General features: G+C 52.7%; 1 protein-coding gene across 1 annotated transcript in view; it reads left to right on the forward strand.

The window, feature by feature from the left end:
• Positions 1-14395: 14395 nt before the first annotated feature.
• Positions 14396-17154, forward strand: part of CNTFR (ciliary neurotrophic factor receptor) — a gene marked incomplete at both ends in the record, with an annotated part of 206615 nt that continues 203856 nt past the window's right edge. The window contains one exon of the mRNA XM_082335574.1: positions 14396-14494. Within this exon, the coding sequence (XP_082191700.1) occupies positions 14396-14494 (99 nt within the window). The remainder of the gene's footprint in view (positions 14495-17154) is intronic.

The raw sequence follows: 17154 nt of genomic DNA on the forward strand, positions 1-17154 counted from the left end.
CAAGGACGTGGCCCGCAGGGGCTGTGATGGCCTGTCTCGGGGGGGCTGAGCTGGGCTGGCACCAGGCTGGGCAGTGTGCTGGTTGGTGCACCCGGGTAGGGCTCAGCAGCTCTTGCTCGTGTCCATGCCAATGAGTCGCTGTGTGGTCTGGGGCACATCCCATACCCCTGCCTGCCTTGCTTCTCTGCATTTGAGAGATGGGAGAGGAAAAAGTGAGTCTGCACACAGCTTCTGGAGAGCTACTGTTGCTAGAGCATCACTGGAAAGTTGTTACTCCCCAGCCTTGCTCAGGAAAGGCTCTGGATTAAGGAGGACCACAGAGACTCATGTCTATTCCCACCATTTTGAATCAGCCCTGAGCAAGAAGGAAAACCCAGGGCTGGCCTGTGGGATACCAGCAGGTTGTGCTAGCTCCTGTCTCTGGGCAGAGCCAGCCAGTGGCAGGCACAAGTCCCCAAGGCAGACATAGCAGGGTCCCCATGGGCTCGCAGCATCACCCACACGCAGTGTGGTACCATGCCTAGTACGGGGCCAACACGCTGCGGGCTGGTCAAGGCAAGGGTCAGCCCTGATAAGGGCTGCAAATAGCCCTGGTATCTGCAAAAACTCAACAGGTGACAGGGAAGGGCAGTTTACTCTGCAGGTAATTGATAGTGAAGGAGAGCAGACCTGGAGTGACTTCTGATGTTTCCACATATGAGTACTTTCCCCAGCACTTTGAGAAGAGAGAAAGCAGCTTTCGAAGGGATAGCTGACTTCATATTCAGATTGCACATGAGATTGGCTGTAACTGCTGTGAATCTGCCCCAGGCTCAGCAAGTACATAAACCTGAGCATCCCAGGCCGGTACTACACTTCTCCCTGCATCTTGCTGAGACTGGGGGGACGTGAGTCCATGGGGAAGGGGCTTGGTGCAGGCTGCAGCAGGGAGCTGAAGCCCAGCTGCTGTGGGGCAGCTGCAGGGCTCGAGAGGTGCCCCAATGTGGGAAGGACCTCTCCAGCTTCCCAAACACCTCTCCCTCCTGTCCGTCACCTCACTGGTGACCCAGACAGTGTACGAGGCAGGGCTACAAGTGTTTCTAGCTGTCTTTTTAAATTCACAAAGGAACTGAGGAAAGCAGGGTTACCTATGTATATAGTTGTGGGGTGGTTTGGAGAGGTATATTTTTTAATTACAATCACTTTGGTGAAAGCTGCAGGAGAAATTCTGCCCTCACCCTGCTCTTTTGGCCTCCCTAAAGAAGCCACCAGATTGGCAGGTTAAATCTGGGGCAGTGTAAAATGTCCTTATAAAGCTGGAATTGAGTGGGGCGGGACCTGAGCCCCAGCTCTGCAGAAAGGAGAGGTGTGAGCACCACTCCGGGAGGGCAATGATTTAAAAATAAAAAATCACAATTTTTAAAAATATCTTTGTAACAGTAAAGAAGAAGGCAGGAGGAGCGTGGTGTCTGGGATCAAACTGGCTGTGATCAAAGCCTCACCTAGAAAGCCGTTAATTGCGAAATGATGGTTTGATGATGTGTTGCCAGTACAGCAGCAGGCAGGGCCTCCTTGGAGCAGGCATCACCCCCAGATCCACAGCATCCACATTGCAACAGCGTTGTTCTTGGTGGGGCAAACCATGCAATGGAAGAGACTGTTCAACCCCTAGGCTGGTGTTCATGGTGTGGAAATGGGCGCTCTGCTTCTCCATCAGGTCTCCCTCCCAACGTGCCAGGGCAGACCTAGCAGCTATGAAGGTGCAGACCTCAAACTGTGCCCTGCAAGGCTATAGGAAAGCCCCGCTAGTCTGCTCTGCTGCAGCCAGCCTTGCTGGGACAGAGGCTATCGGGAGAAGGGGCATGATGTTAATGAACTCCATCCATTTCTAAAGCGGGATGGTTAAAATTGTTCCCCCATCTCCACACAGTGCAGCCCAGGGAGGGCATCTGCTCTGAAGGACTTATAGTGAAACCATGGGGTGAGACACAGCGGGTGGAGGCAGAGGACCAACAGGTAGCCAGGAGGTAACTGTGAATAACGCAACGAACAAATTATCTGCTCATATAGGAAGAAAGCGGTGGTGGTTTCATTGCTGTGACAATTGAAGCACCTAGGCGAAATCAGAATTTAAGGGAAATTTGGCATCTTCTATTAGACTAACTAGCACAGTCAGAAAAAAAACAACCGGTTTTGGGGCACGCCAGACCTTTTCCAGGTCTCGATACAAGGAGCAAACTTCAAAGGGAAATGCAAATGGAGAAGCGCGGCCGGCACTTTAATTGGACTTGTTAATCAGCTAGACTGTCGGAGTGAAGAAGCAGCTGATATGTGAAGTGTAGGGGAGAGCCTGGCCCCTGCCCCACTGAGCTAAGGATGCAGGAGCACAGGCAGCTCAACAGATTGCACCAGATCGATTTAAAAAAATAGAATAAAATCAGGCAAATTCACCTGTCCTGTATAGGCAGCAGGGACCCCTGGGGACAGGGTCTGCCTGGTTTCACTGGTCCAGCTCTCATCCCCACTGGGTGCCAGAGACACGGCTCGGGTACAGGGGAATCAGCTGCACCCCAAGGAGCTGCAGAGCCGAGCTGGACTGCACTGAGCACCCTGATGGGTGGCCTTGCTGGGCTTCACCAACACATCGGAGGTGACCAGAAATGGGAGTTTTCCTTTCTACTGAAGTCTCTGCCCTTTCTCCAGCGGAGGCATCACCAGAGACTTCACTGAGCTGCTGTTTTCAGGAAAATGCACTGCAGGAAATGGGGAAACCACCCTATTTCTGCTCACTCAGAGCCCATTTGGGGATCACAGCCCCAGGGTTGCTGCTTGGGGGCTGAAGAGGGATTTGTACCTGGCACTGCTGAACAGATATAGGCATGTCTGCCCCCGTGGTGGGAGAACAGGCAGATGTAAATCCCAGCAACACCTGCTCCTGAGGGGGAATTATGTTCAAAAGCTCCAGTCCTGAAAAGTCTGACAGTCTCATTTTCACATTTTTGGTCACTACAGAAGAAAACTTTCAGCCCAAAGCACTCTGCTTTAGCTTCCTGAACTCATCCCAAGTGGTTGGAGTTGGTTTAGCATCTCCTTGGAGCTGGACACTGCTTTGAGGGTGTTTCCCATCAGAAGCCCAGTGTCTGTTGTTCTCAATGAGTCCTGCTCCTGGCTATGGGGCTGCATCTCCTGGTGTCTCCCTGGGTCACTAGGAAGCTTGTCTGGAGCAGTCTGTGCTGCATTGCGGAGAATGAGGCTTTTGGGGAGAAACTCAGCCAGAGGAGGGACTAATTCACCAGCTCTAGGAAATGCAATCCCTTGTGAGACCATGCTGGTAGATTTACAATTCTTCATCCCTTTTGCACAGCAAGAAAAGTTGCAAGAGAACATCTTGCCAACCTTGAGATGCAAATCTCTGGCATTTGTGGAGGTAGCAAAGGGCAGAGCTTTGCGTTGGGACTGTGGTAGCAGCAGCAGTATGTTACTAGCAGGAACTGATTTGAATAATTGGGTGTCACGTCTCTATTTTTCTTTCAGTTTAGCTACATGTGCAATTAATTAAAATAATAACCTAAACGGTCTCCTGCTGGGGTTGTGTTTGCTGCTCCGCTTCAGTCTGCCATCAGCGCTGCTGAAAGAGTTTTATTGAGAGACGCTTCTTGCTGAGAGGAGCTCGAGCAGAGAAAGGCTCTCCCAGCAGAAAGACCTTTAATGCTCATGGTGTCTGCGCTCTTCCCACCCATGTTGTCTGGGTGGTGGATAGACAATAAATAGAGCTTTAATGTATCACTTTCCACATCCTCTGCTTGCCCTGCACTTTGCCTGGCATCGAGAATTGCCTCATCCATGTCATGGGAGATGTGGTCCCTGTCCTGCATCCAAGGCAGCCTGGTAGTGCTGCAGGAGGGCTTGGGATGGGGGATGTGCTTTGAAATCAAGACCCTCCAAGTATAAGCACAGGGTAGTCCTGCATATATCTGATGACAGAGACAAGGTACAGGAACACAGAAGCTGTGCTGCTGAGAGGTGCCCCAGGACCACCCCATAGATGATTAGTGCACCCAAGACTCCGGGCACAGAAATTTTCCTGGAAGTGTCATCTCCACCTCCTCAAATTAACTATTTCCACCAGCTCATCACATGTGTGGCTGCCTCCAAATCCCATCTGCACATTTTTGCTGCCTGGTTCCAGCTGCATTCCCTTCCTCACCTCTGCTCTGCAGCCCAAGGCTGGCAGATGCCCTCAGCAGCCTTTGCAAGAGGAGAAGGCTCTGGTCCACGAGGAAACCGTCAGAGGATCTTCATTCATTGACAGTCCTCCCCAAGCAAAGCCAAGATTTTGGTGTGTGCTGTGCTGACCACATCCCTTGCAAGATTGTGGTGCTGCTTGTGCTGGCTGCTCCCATACTGTAGATCTCTGTGGAAGAAATGAAATTATTTGGGGAACTGTGCTCACGCTTTTTACACTCCTCCCAAACACCCTTTATCTGCAAGCACATGCTGCTACAGCGGCAGCAGGACCATACTTTAAAAAATCAGGATTCTTACATCCAAAGCCTTTTCCTGTTGCCATGTTCATTGCTGGTACAAGAAATATTGTTACCCTGCAGCTGAGTGTATCCACATATCATTTTGCTCCTTTTTCCACTTCTATTTCTTGCCTGGCTGATTACCTGCCAGCAGCCAACACTAATCTATCCCTGGCAGTCCTTTCCCTCCCTACTTTAGTTTTAAGAAAGCTTGGGATACAGGGTATGGACCATGGTTGTGAGCATGGTGCCAAACAGCCCTTCACCCCACAACCCCTGCCTGTTTCTGGCAGAGTTGACATAGGCTTTGGTGGCAAGCTGGCAGGCAGAGATGCCTGTCCTGAGATGCCCTTTCCACCTGGGTTTGCTTGGAAAAGGCTGAAGCAGCCTGAACTAGCAACAGTAGTCAATGTTAGAGATTAAAGAGCCTGGCTGGCAGGAGAAAGATGATAAACTTGTGCAGAAGAAATTGAATTGGGATTTAGCTGAATGGGAAAGCAATTGAAATTCAAAGGTTTTTTGCTTAAACCAACTGACCGAAGCAGAGCTCCCAACCCTTTAAACAGCATTCACAAACCTTAAGGCCAGTGAGCACCATTTTGATCATCCAGTCTGACTTCTTGCTTGGTGCAAATCTGGTCCCTCCTGCCAGCATGAGTACTCCTGCATCAAGCAGAGGACTTTTAGAAAAACAGCCTGTATTGATACAGACAGGTTGATGTCAAGTCTCCCATGCTCTTATGTGGTCCATAAGTGGAGGTTAAGATGACTTATCAAGTCTTTGAATAAAAGGATGCCTTGTGCTTGCCCCAGACATAGTGAGGACCTGCTTCTGCACCCACTTCTGGGCTCAGGGCTCCCAGAGCCTGAAGGATGTACCAGCAGGAAAGGCCAAAACACTGAGCCAGAAGAGAAGGGGAAGGAATCCAAGAGTTTGATCTTCACTGCTTGGCAAAATGCTCTCACTGCTCTCTTCTCAGCCCATTACCTGAAAATAAGAGTTAATGTGCTTTTGTTTCCATCCTTACTTAAATTAGCACTGTGGGGACAGCCATTAGTATTCAGTACACCTTGCCCAGAGCCATGACCTCCAGAGAGGCCTCTAAGTACAGCTGTGGTCTACAGAGGAGGTCACTGCAATTATTTATCATTTATTACCGCAGAGAGTGACATGGCAGGAGCTGTTATGCCCCATGTGCCAGGGTTATGGCACGTTCATAGCATGAGTTTGAAATGGTGCTGATAAGGGGCAGGGCGGGGAGGAAGGAGGCATCTTTTCTCTGGCCATGACATGATCCAGACGCTTGGGAGGTGCTGAGAGGCAGAGAGAGGCCAAGTCCCAAATTGGTGTTTGCTCCCTGTCTGGCTCAGAGGTTGCAGGAGCCCATGGGAAGAATCCAGCCCGTGGGATGCATGCATGGGATGTTGCTGACCTGGACACAGCCAGAGCCAAGCAAGACAGCTGGTGGGGACAAGATGGGATTTAGCACACCGAGGTCTGGGCTATCCCAGCCCCATGAGGAGATTTGGTTGCTTCTCTGTGCCTTGGCCACTCCTCTTGCCTCTGCCTGCCTTATTTGATATGTTGCTTATCCTTGGGGGAGCACTGGCCTTACCAGTGCTGGGTGGTGTCTCCTTCTGTCTCCACTGATGTCCCAGGGCCCTGCCCTGGGTGCATCCCTGCTGCAGCAGTCGGTGCAGATCTGTGGAGGCCCTGGTGCAGATCTGAGATGAGAGCCCCCACACTCCTAAACCCAAGTACATGCTCCCAGAAGCAAAATTAGTGCTCAAAACCTCTCTTTCCTTGGGGGATAGAACAACAGCCACTTGTAGTGTTGAAAACTGGTGCTACTCAGCTCTTGCCCTCCTCCATATCACTGCTGCTCTCCCAGGGGTGCCTGCAGAGCCCAGGGCCCAGTGCGTACAGACACAGGAGAAGCATAAGCCCTTGCTTCACCCCATCGTTGCAAGAACAGTCAAAGGACAGAGGAAGGATGTAGGGCCAGCATATGACCTCTACATTTACACCATGCTGCAATGTCCAGCATCACCATTCCCCTTCTGTCCAGATTAGATCTAGCTAGGTCCCCATCATCCAAGAGAAAGCTTGTCTCATTTAGAGGCCCCACATGCAAAGCATCTTCTATATTAATGCAGGAAAAGGTCTGAGAAAACTGATTTTTTTTTTTCCCCCCTGCAAGCTCAGCCCCTCGGTGCTCAGCCCAAGCCTTGGCAGGCTGGGGAAAGCAGCCCAGGCTGAGCAATGCCCTCCCAAAATATGCACCCACCCTCGCCCCCGCAGCCGCTCCGCAAACGCAGAGCATCCTCAAGCGGTCCCCGAGCAGGCCCTGCCGGGAGATGGCACTGCAAGCAAGGAGAATTATCCCGCCGCGCACCGAGGGTGGCAGGAGCTGCTGAAGCAAAAGAGTCCTTTTATTTGTGTTTTCCCCTCCTTCCCCTGAGACCTTGCTGGAAAAATACTCCTCTTGTCACCTGCGATGGCTGCATTCTCGCCGCTTAGTAACATTTCTTTCATGCCAAGCGAAACTTGCTGCTAACGAGGCAGCGGGTGCGCAACGGATGGTTGGAAATAACAGGCACGTCTCTGTCAGCGTCTGAGGAAAGCAGGATGGAGGGGGAAAAGTCTGTGCCTGTCCTTAGGGGATGAAAGCGGCCCTCTCCATGCAAGAGGTCTGCACTCTCAGACTACCTCAAACCCTCCAGAGCATCAATATTTCAACTGCAGCTTCCTCCAGCTCCAGAATCACCCAAAACTTCCATGGGAGCTTTTTTTTTTCAGATCAAACAAAGAAGCATGCAAATATAATGAATTTTCCCCTCTAGGTGGGAAGTTTTGTTGAAGAGGTTGTCAGGGAATCAAAATTTACAGCACCTGAAGTTTTGCTGACTTGCTGTTTTGCATTGAGGTATCAGGGGAGATGCGGATTTTCTTGTTTCTCATGAGAGCTTGAATCTCCACCTGGATGAAACTGAGAAATTTCGGCAGCCTTTTGCGATGCCGGCCCAATTTCCAAAGGAAATTTCATGGGCTTTTCTGCGCCCTGCCAGATTTTTCAACACCTTTCAGGAAGTCACAGCTGAACAGTTTTGGTCAGGATAGTTTTGCGTTTCAGGGAGAATATTTGGACCATTATGTCTTCTCGGCAGATACTTGTTGAATGCTCCCAGGACCAGTGTTTCTTCTCCCCAGCAGTGTATTGTCCCAGGCAGCAAGGTGTTCCCAAAACAGGCGATATCACGCAAACACAGTGAGAAGACACCCATGAGTTCTCTTGTGAAAACAGATGTTTTTGGGATAAGATAAAAGACTCCTGGCTGAGGCTGTTTGAGACTTTTTTTGGGGGGAAAAAACAAAACAAAACAAAACAAAACAAACCAGATATTTTTCAATTGGAAATTCTCAAAACTGAAGTTTTGAGAACAGGAACATGTTGTTGCCCTTCCTGCTCTGAGGAGATAATAAAAAGCAATTATGCAATTTGTCTTAATGTCCCATTCTGGCATTTTTGCAAAGAAAGGGTCTGCTTCTCAGTTTTGAGCAGGAGCCAAATGAATCTATATTGAAAAAAAGAACAGTGTTAAAGGGTCACAACTGAAACATTTCAACATGGGGTAAACAGGCAGGTGTGCTTAACACCCGGCGATTTTGCCAGGTTGTGGGAGAGAAAAGCAAACATTTGTCCAATTTTGGTCTTGGCAGTGGTGAGGCTGAAGGAAGGGGTGGCTGGGACATGGCTAATGAAGGAGAGGAGATGGAGGAAGAGGAAGACAGCAGAGGGTGCAGGAGCAGTGAAAAGAGGGGGTATTTCTCCTTCACTATATAATCGCTGTATGGTGCATAACTGTGCCCATACTGTCTTCGTTAGTGACCGTAGGAGTCACCCATCCTCATTGTATAGACATGCCCCAGATAGAGGCACCAAGGAGCTATGGGGTGAGGATGGGGCTCAACCCAAGAAGGTTTCATTTGCTTGGGTGAGTTTCTGGGCTTATAGGAGTTTACTCTCAAGGCTAGGGAGGAGAAACCCAGCAAATCATTGCAAGAAATGCATCTTTGAAAGGTTAATACTCATTGAGAGCCAAATAGTGGGGGGCACAGGAATGCAGGTGGTGGTGGTGGCACCTCTTTCCCGGCATCATATTTGGGATGGTGATTTCCCACTGTGGTTTTCCCTCCCGAATGCAGCAAACAGGAGCTCATGGGGGCTGCTGGCAGAGATGGGGAGCTCTGCCTCCTCTCCTTCCCCTGCTCCCCCCACCCGGCACTGATGTTTCCCAGGTGTTTCTGACTTGCAGAGTTTGAAACTGAGTCACCTTCGATTTTTCCTGACATTTCCCAGAATTTTTTTTTAACTGCAATATTATATTTACTCCAAATGTGGGTTTCTGGGGGAATCGTGCTTTTCAACTAAAGGCAAAAAGAGAGAAAGTGAAACAAAATTAATTTCCCCCCCAAAAAAAACCCCTTTTGAAAACCATGGGGGCAGGGGTTTGCAAATTCCTCACCAAAACACATTAAAAAAGCAGCTCTTTCACTTTTTTCTTTTAAACCCGACCTTTTCATGCTAAAAACTTCAAACTGCTCTAATCCCTGGCTTCTGCTTTCTGTGTGAGGAGGATGATTCATGATAGAAGCCAGTCCTGCAAGGAGAGCAAGGAGCCATGCTGCTGCAGATGCTGGCCTGCCTCAAGGTGTTAATCTGCAGGAAGATCATAGGGGACAAACCAGCCATGCCGATGCGGGCCACATCTTGGGACGGGCTCACACATGGCTGGCGACCAGTAGGGTTTTGTGGCAGGGTTTCTCAATCCAGGCAAGAGCCAGAACCATCAGGACATCCTCGCTTTCTCAATGGTAATGAGAGCACCTCTGCCACACGTAAAAGACTGCAGGCCCTGTGGTGGTTTGGATGCAATCCTGTTAGAGGAGGGGCTGGAGGCAGGATGCCTGGATGCCCTCCTGAAGATGTTCCACGTTCCTCTGCACACCTCCATGGTCCCCACCCCTGACAGAGGAACAGCACTGGCCCATCCCTGTAAGATGCCCTGATCCATGGGGGAAAAAACACCCCACCTGGCAAATACATAGGATTATGCTGCTGATTTCCCAGTTCCAGGAGCATTGCAACACCCATCCTGTAATTCAGGACATTCACGCAACGGAGATGCAAAAAATGGTCACTGTAACATCTCGGTTCTTGACTGAGATTATGTGGGGTTGTGCTCGTGACACCAAGAAAAAAACTACTGAGGGGAAACCTTTTCCAGACCCCTCTCCTGTTGTTCCTTCCTCAAAAAGACATATGCGAAAATGTATTTTAAATATGGCTTTCATTCCATGCTGAGCCTCTTCCAAGCGAGGAGCTGGCAGCAGTGGGCCATGTGCTGAGTGGGTGATGGGACGGACGTTATTTATAACAGGTGTCAGGCGGTACTTTGTCATCGAAATCTTACCCGGCAGTAGCAGCGAGGGGTCTCGCCTTATGCCAATCTCTGTTTTCCAGGAGCGGTTTGATAACAGCATGCACCAAACCTGACATCCTTGCTGCACATGGAAACTTTGCTCACATATTTCAGCTCCCTGGTGGGACCTCGTCCCCTCTGCACCCCATGACATCCCAAGTCATGCTCATCACTCATGTCCAACCCACTGGATGCCTGTGATCAGGGTTCCATCTGGGTTTTTCTCCTGTGCAAACCTTTGCACACACGTATGGCCCCATCATACCCTGTCCAGGCTCTGGGAGGTCCCCATGGCCTCTCCTCACTTGCACCTTGCTGTGTGCACACACACAAATGCTCACCACCATCAGCCTTTCCAGGCAAATGGGTAACAGGCTGGAAAGCTACAGCCAAGTCCTGCACTTATTATCTCCATCTTTGTCTTTCGCACGCACCTCCCGCCATTCCCCTCTATCTACACAGGAAGAAGTTTGGCAAATGTAATAAAGACAAGGTGAAGTTTTACATAAAATAATCTCTCCTGCCATGAGTCCTGAGGAATTTTAATCAGTCCAGGAGTACCGGCAGAATTCCTTTGCCTGCAATCTTTTCATGATCTTGCTTTCCCCTCTTGTTCCTCGTGGGGAGCATTTGCTGAGAAGATGATTAAATCGGGCTGGTAAAAAGCTCGTCAGCTCCATAGCTCCCATCTTTTCCTGCTTCTTTGCAAGATCATTTGTACTTTTTTCTGGCCTGCGGCATGCCAGGTCAGCTGCTTTCTTTGCCTACCCTGTACGTTTCCTCACCATTGTTGTGGGGTTTTTCCCCCTCCGGAGAATCTCTTTTGTGCAAAGGCGAGAGACAAGGCTCCTAGCTCAGCCTGCTGTGTTGTTGTTCGCCTGAAGTCCAGCAGGAATTCAAGGAATGGTTCCCCACGTCTCCTATTCACCTTGCTCCTGCCGGTGGCAAGGGGTCGGGCGGGGAGGGGGGGCGGATATTTTGGGGAAGTCGTGAGCGAGGAGCGCAGACCTAGGGGCTGATGTGAACTCAGGGATTTTGGAGGACTGAAACTTGCCTGTGCGTTGCCTGCCAGTAGTTCAGTGTAGGAATTTGGGCATTTTGCTTTGCACAAATGATTCACCAGTAATCATTCAATCAGCTCTCCTGATGGTTGAATAATCTGTGAGTAATTTAGTCAGATGTTTGCCACAAAGTGTCAAATAAACGGTTTGGAAAGACACTGGCTCAGGCTCTCGCCTGATATATACTCAGCTTTGGGGTACAACCAGGCAAGTGCTGTCCCCTGCGCTTTGGCCGCAGGTGTCCAAGGGATTTGTCTTGCTTTACAACTGGCCAGATCCAGCCCAAAAAGTTCAGGATCTGACCATGGCTCAGCTCCATCGTACTCTTGCCATGCAGCTGTGAAGCATCCACTCTCCTGTTCGGGGTACCACCACTGCTCGAGGCAGGTGGGCAGCATGTAATGGGGTAGAGTGATGTTTTTGGTGACAGTCTCCTGGTTGAACATCAATGTACAAGCTTGTGATGAGCCCCTTGCTTTCTCCAAGTGGCTCCCACTGGGATACAGTGGATGGGAAAAGCAGCCCATGGTGATGACCTGATGCTAGCTCATAAGCTAGTGGAGAATCATTTCCCTGGGTCCAGCTCTCTTCTTGGACCCATTGGTGCTGCAGCATCTTTCCATCCCTGACCCACAAAACCACCTGCTCTCCTGACACATTTCCCAGTAGCATCTGAGAGCTGCTGCTTCCCGCACAGCTTTTACTCCTTTTTCAGCCCTGATCCTGGCTGACGACAGGGCTGGAGGGATGAAGAAGGAGAAAAAGGGGTTGGGATTTTCTTTCCTCTTCTTCCATTTTGTGTCTATTTCAATCTGGTCCAGAGTCTCTGGGCAGGAAGGTCATTCTCCAGCTCTGCTGCAACCTGCTTAACAGCCTTGGACATGTCCTCTCTCTGCTCTTAATTTTCCCTCCTGTTTTTTCAAGACCTGCTATTATCTATCACAAATTCCCCCAGAGCCCCAACATGCTGGTTATTCTTCATGGATAAAACCAGTAACAATAAACAGATAATTTATTGCGGACCTTCATCTGAGACAAAACATCATTATTTCCATCCAATTAATAGTGGCTTTTAGTAGCATCAATGAAAAACTAGACGAAACCTGCCTTCCACCCAGCCCCCTTCCTCTGCCTGTGTGACAGTGTCTGTGTAAGGGCAGGACTGCGGGGAGAGGTGGTATCTTTAATTTGATCAACATATATCTGGTTGGAACAAAATAGATCGGCTTTTGTAGGTTTGTCCCAGGATTACCTTCCCCTTTTTTTTTCTTTAACAGGAAGATCAGGAAGAAAGTTTTGTTGTGGTTGTTACAACTGTTGTTTTCTGCAGCCCAGGAGAAGTCCTGGGATGCCAGGGAAAGTGGGAACATGCCAGTGGGAGTATTTCTCCCAAGTCCTCTCTGCAGAGTTTTCTCGCATGCGTTGTTTCCTGACTCACGGGGATTTGTGCTGGGAATGCTCGGATATCTGGAAGCTGAAGCAGCACTTACTGCCGACCCGAGTGCTGATGTCCAGGGAGCAGCACCCCAGCCCCGCCGCAGCCCCTGGGGTGGGGGCCAGGGCAGAGGACTCCCATAATAAGTTGAACGGCTCTGCAGGGCTCCCCAAAAAGCCCCCGTCACCACGGGTCTCTGCCCCTCGCCAGCACCTAGCCCCTGGCAGCAAGCAGGCTGTTTCTCTATGGGCATTTGTCTCTTCCAGGCTGGGGAAACAGAGGTATTTATGTGCACGCTGGCAGCCAAGCCGGTGATGTGGCTGGGAAGGGCTATTCCCCCCAGACCCCCTGCCCCATGGCACCCGCCAGCTGGTGCCACCACAGTGCCCGATCAGCCTTTCCCCAAATTCCCCCCCAGGTATTCGCGGTTGCCTGCGGGGGTGTCAGGAGTTGGGGGGGAGGTGGGAGCCCTGGGAGGGTGACTTCGCCTTGGCCTCCTGCCCACCCTGCCCTTCCTTGCCCTGAGGCCGCTCGGCTGTCCTTGCTCACCCCCCCCTCCCCTTTGGCTCCTGCTCTTTTGGCCTTGCTGCCGCTTTAATTTTAGCAATTCCTTGGAAAGAGTCATTTTCCATAACTCAGCTCGCAGTGAAGCCCTCTGCCTGCCAGCTCTGCCTTCTCACACGTGTTCCTGGCGTGCCCCAGCAGCACACGCCTGCACCTGCCCAGCCAGGCCTGCCTGTCCCAGCCTTTTGCACACCAAAGCCTCACACCCATCTCCTGTCCCCCCTTGGCACGTTTCATCCTGGCACTCCCGAATTCCATCGTGCCACGGCTGGAGCAGGCACCCCAGCCTGGCAACCTGGCCCGACTGCATGGCCACCCCTGTGGCTTCTGCGTCGTCAGGAGTCATTGTGCATGGCACGTCGGCACGTCCGTCCTCTTCGCCGTGCAGACACCCCGTGCGTGTGACAGCTCACGGTCTTTACCTGCGATGGGAAATGGGGTGACGCCACGGGGGACCCCACGCCGTGGGGCTGCGATGGATGGGCAGGGTGGGCTTGTTCGGCACGCACCGGCAGGTTGCATTCGAGTGGGAAAGGTGGGTGCATGTGTGGGCGGGCTGCCTCGGTTGTGCACCGGTTGTGCAAGAGGGTGTGGGAGCAGTCTTGTGTGCGCTGGGTGTTGAGTTGTGCAGCGTGTGTGTGTGTGAGAGGGGTGTGTGGTGCTTTCGTTTCAGTCTGCAGCTGTGTGTGGCGCTTCCGTTGTGCACTCCAAGAAGGTGCTTGTGCAAGGGGGTGTGGCACTCACAAGTGGAGGTGTGCGTGTGGAGGTGTGCATGGAAATGTTAGTGCAGTGCCTTCACTGGGTTCTGCATCTCTTGATGGGGGGGGGCGCGCGGAGGGTGCATTGTGCGTGACAGCGTGTGTGTGGCTCCGCGTGTGTGGGGCACGCGTGAGCGTGCGTGTGCGGTGAGCGTGCTGCCTTCGCTCGGGTCTGCATCTCGGGGGGGGTGGCGGGGGGCCCAGCAGCGTGTCCCCTGCCCCGTGCACTGTGCGGGTGCGTGCCCGCGTGGCTCTGTGCGCACGCTGCTTCCACGAGTGTGCTCCACCGTGTGCGTTCGCACGGGGAGGGGTGTGCGTGTGCGCGGTGCCCTCCCCCCCCCCCCCCGGCTCAGCATCCGCGGGGAGGGGGCGGCTGCGTGTCCACACGGGCGTGTGCCAGGCGGCGGCCACGCGTGGGTGTGGGGGTGTGTGTGTGTGTGTGTGTGTGTGCGTGTGTGTGCGGGCGTGGGGCGGGTACGCGCGGCGGGGCCGGGAGCGCGTCCGCGGCGCTGTGCCGGGGGGTGCGGGCTGAGCTCATCGCTGGCTCCCCGGCGCTCCTTACCAGTGGCTTCTGCGGTCACATGGGTTATGTGCTGGAGTTTAAAAGAGCTTATAGCCCCCGAGCCGGTGCAGAAGCAGCCGGTGGTTGCATGGGGTAGCGTCGGGAGCGGCGGCGAGGAGGGCGCCGTGAGTACCGGGGACGGAGGGCGGTGCGGGGTGTCCCCCCCACCCGCGGGACGGAGGAGGAGGCGGGCGGGAGCGGGGGTCAGCGGAGGCGACTGGGAGGCGAAGGGGGGGGGGGGGGCGGGAACGCTTACTTGCCTCCCCCCCCGCACACCTTTCCCCAGCGCGCCCACGCGTGTCCGCGCCCCGCTGTGGGCCGCGCCCCCGCCCCCCCCCCCCCTCCCTCCGCGCCGCCGAGGCAGGGGTAAAAAAACCCGCGAGGAAACAATTTGGGCAACTTTACTTTCCTGCTCCGCCGTGAATGTCCGTCCGGCCCGGCGGGGGAGGGAGGGATGGGTGGGGGACGCGCGGGGTTTGGGGCATCCCCGCACCCCCCGCAGGGCAGCGGGTCCGCGGCGGGGAGGCCCGGCGGGACCCCCCCTCCCGGCGGGGAGGGCATCGCGGCCGGCGGCATCAGGTTGAAGGCTGGGAGCGGGATGAGCCCTGCTGCATTGCATGAGCAGGGCTGGAGCGGAGCTTGCGGGGTGGCTCTTTGTAACGCGGAGCCCGTGGGTTTCCTGGGCGGGAGAGCAGACTTCTTCGTTTTCTCCAAAGGCGCAACCTGCCCTTTCCCCTACTGTGGCAATACTGATTTTATTTATTATTCTTATTATTTAATTTTTTTTTTTGAGTGGGGTGTGTGTGATTTTATAAGAAAAGCGTCTGCTTGGCGCTTCTGTGGAACTGCTCTCCCTAGGCTGAGCAGTTCATCCCGAGCGTGAGTACGAGGGCTGCTTTCCAGAATTGCATAATACACACCGATCCCTTTGCTGCACAAACTCCCTGACATTTCCAGATTTTGGTGACTTCCCCCACCGCAATCTTAAAACCAGACTGGGACTCCAACCGGCGCATGAGCTAAGTTGTGCTGCCGTTGCTGGGGACAGAACCTGGTCTGCATGTTTCGGCTTCCCTGGCTCCTCTGGCAGTTGTTTCTTAATCTGCTAAACTTTTTTGGTATAAAGATCGGCACTTCTCCTTCACTCTCTTAGAAAGCCCCTTTTTTCCCCACCCTGTGCTTATAGACACACGCGTAGGGTCTGTACAGACCGCAGGTTGCAGACAGAGGATTGCCTGCAAAGCCATTTGATTTCTTTTTCATGTCTCTTTGTGTTTTAATTTGTGGGATAGTCCAGGGGGTCCTTTCCTCAGACGGCTTTTTTTGCTGAGGAACTTGCTGACTTCTGCTAGGATTTTGCTGTTTTAACTCTGACCGTGCCCGCTCTCAGCGCAGGCACGTTGTTTACCTCTGCGGGAGACAGGACCTGCGCACGCCGCTGCCGGTCCTGCCGGCTGTGTGTGCGGGCAGCGAGGCAGGGACGCGGGCTGCACCCTGAGAAACGTGCAGGTATGTGGGAGCAGCCGTTCTTGCTCCCTGCCCCTCCGTGAGGAGTTAGAGCTTTGCCGTGATGGCTGGAGATGTGCGAGGGATGCTCGTGTCCGACCGGGAATCTCCCTGGGACCAGGTCCTGGGATCAGAGCTCGCTGGGGCTCGATGGGGCGGGTGGACTTTTCTGAGACGGGCTGTGCTTTGGAAATGAGAGCCCCGTGCCTGGCAGACTTCTTTGCAACAGTGCTTTAGGATAACTTCATCAGAGCCTGTTGTCAGAGCAGGCCAAGCCACGATCTGACGATCGTGCATTATCTTTGGTGTGATTTACCTCGAGAGGAGCCTATCCTGTTGAAGCTCTATGTCCCCATCCCCATGAAAGGTGCTCAGCACCTCCTGGACTTGGGAAGAAAGGAGCCCTTGTACCTCTCGGAGCCGCAAAGCTTGTGATGCACATACACATACAAATAACCGTGCAGCGAAGGCTTAGCTTTCGGAGACGTGGCCGACTCTCTGAAGCCGGCAGCAGGAATTTTGTGGGTGCAAGCCCTGGCTCCTGGCTGCTCTCAGTTAATTCCTCAGCAAGCTGGAGGAATGCATCCTGCTCCAGCTCAGGCTGGGGCTGGGAGTGTGTCTGGGGAGCCTGTCTCTCGGCTTTGTCGTTTATTATTGCTGCCGCTGCCATTACGCCTGACAAATGGGAGTTGCTGAGTAATGTGCTGTTTGTGTGTAAATATCTGAGTGCTTGCAGCTGAGCTCACTCCTGCGACTTTGCAGGAAGCCGTCTCAGCACCTTTCCCCTCTGAAGACCTGGGAGAGCACAGGCATCCTTCTGCGGGGACCTTCCCACCGCTCCCAGCGGTTTTAGTCTTCGTTCTCCGCTGTTTTCCTGCAAGCGTGAAGCCTCCATCCTCTTGGGTTAACGTGGAGGCCCTGCTGCTTTCCTGAGTGTGAGTCAGGGGTGGGAAGGGGCTCTGTGTGTGTGTGTGTGTGTGCGCGCGCGTGTGTGTGTGTACACACCTTCTTAGGCACCGAGGCACAGTTGCTCCCAAGGGTCCTTGTCTGAGGCAGAAAGAGTTTTGGGGACTTCATGTGTTTTGATAAAGACAGTCATGCACAGCTAGGAAAGGAGTTTTATTTTGGGTTTTGGGTGGTTTTTTTGCCTACCTACTCAGCCCCGAGTTCCCTTTAATTTCATCCTATTACTGCTGAAGATGCTAAATTATTCCTTCCCATATCGTTTTCATCCCATTTGCAGATTAGCATCCGACTGCTTCTGTCAGTACTTGCTCAG

This window comes from Platalea leucorodia (assembly GCF_965183815.1).
Source record: "Platalea leucorodia genome assembly, chromosome: Z".
NCBI classification, from domain to species: Eukaryota; Metazoa; Chordata; class Aves; order Pelecaniformes; family Threskiornithidae; genus Platalea; species Platalea leucorodia.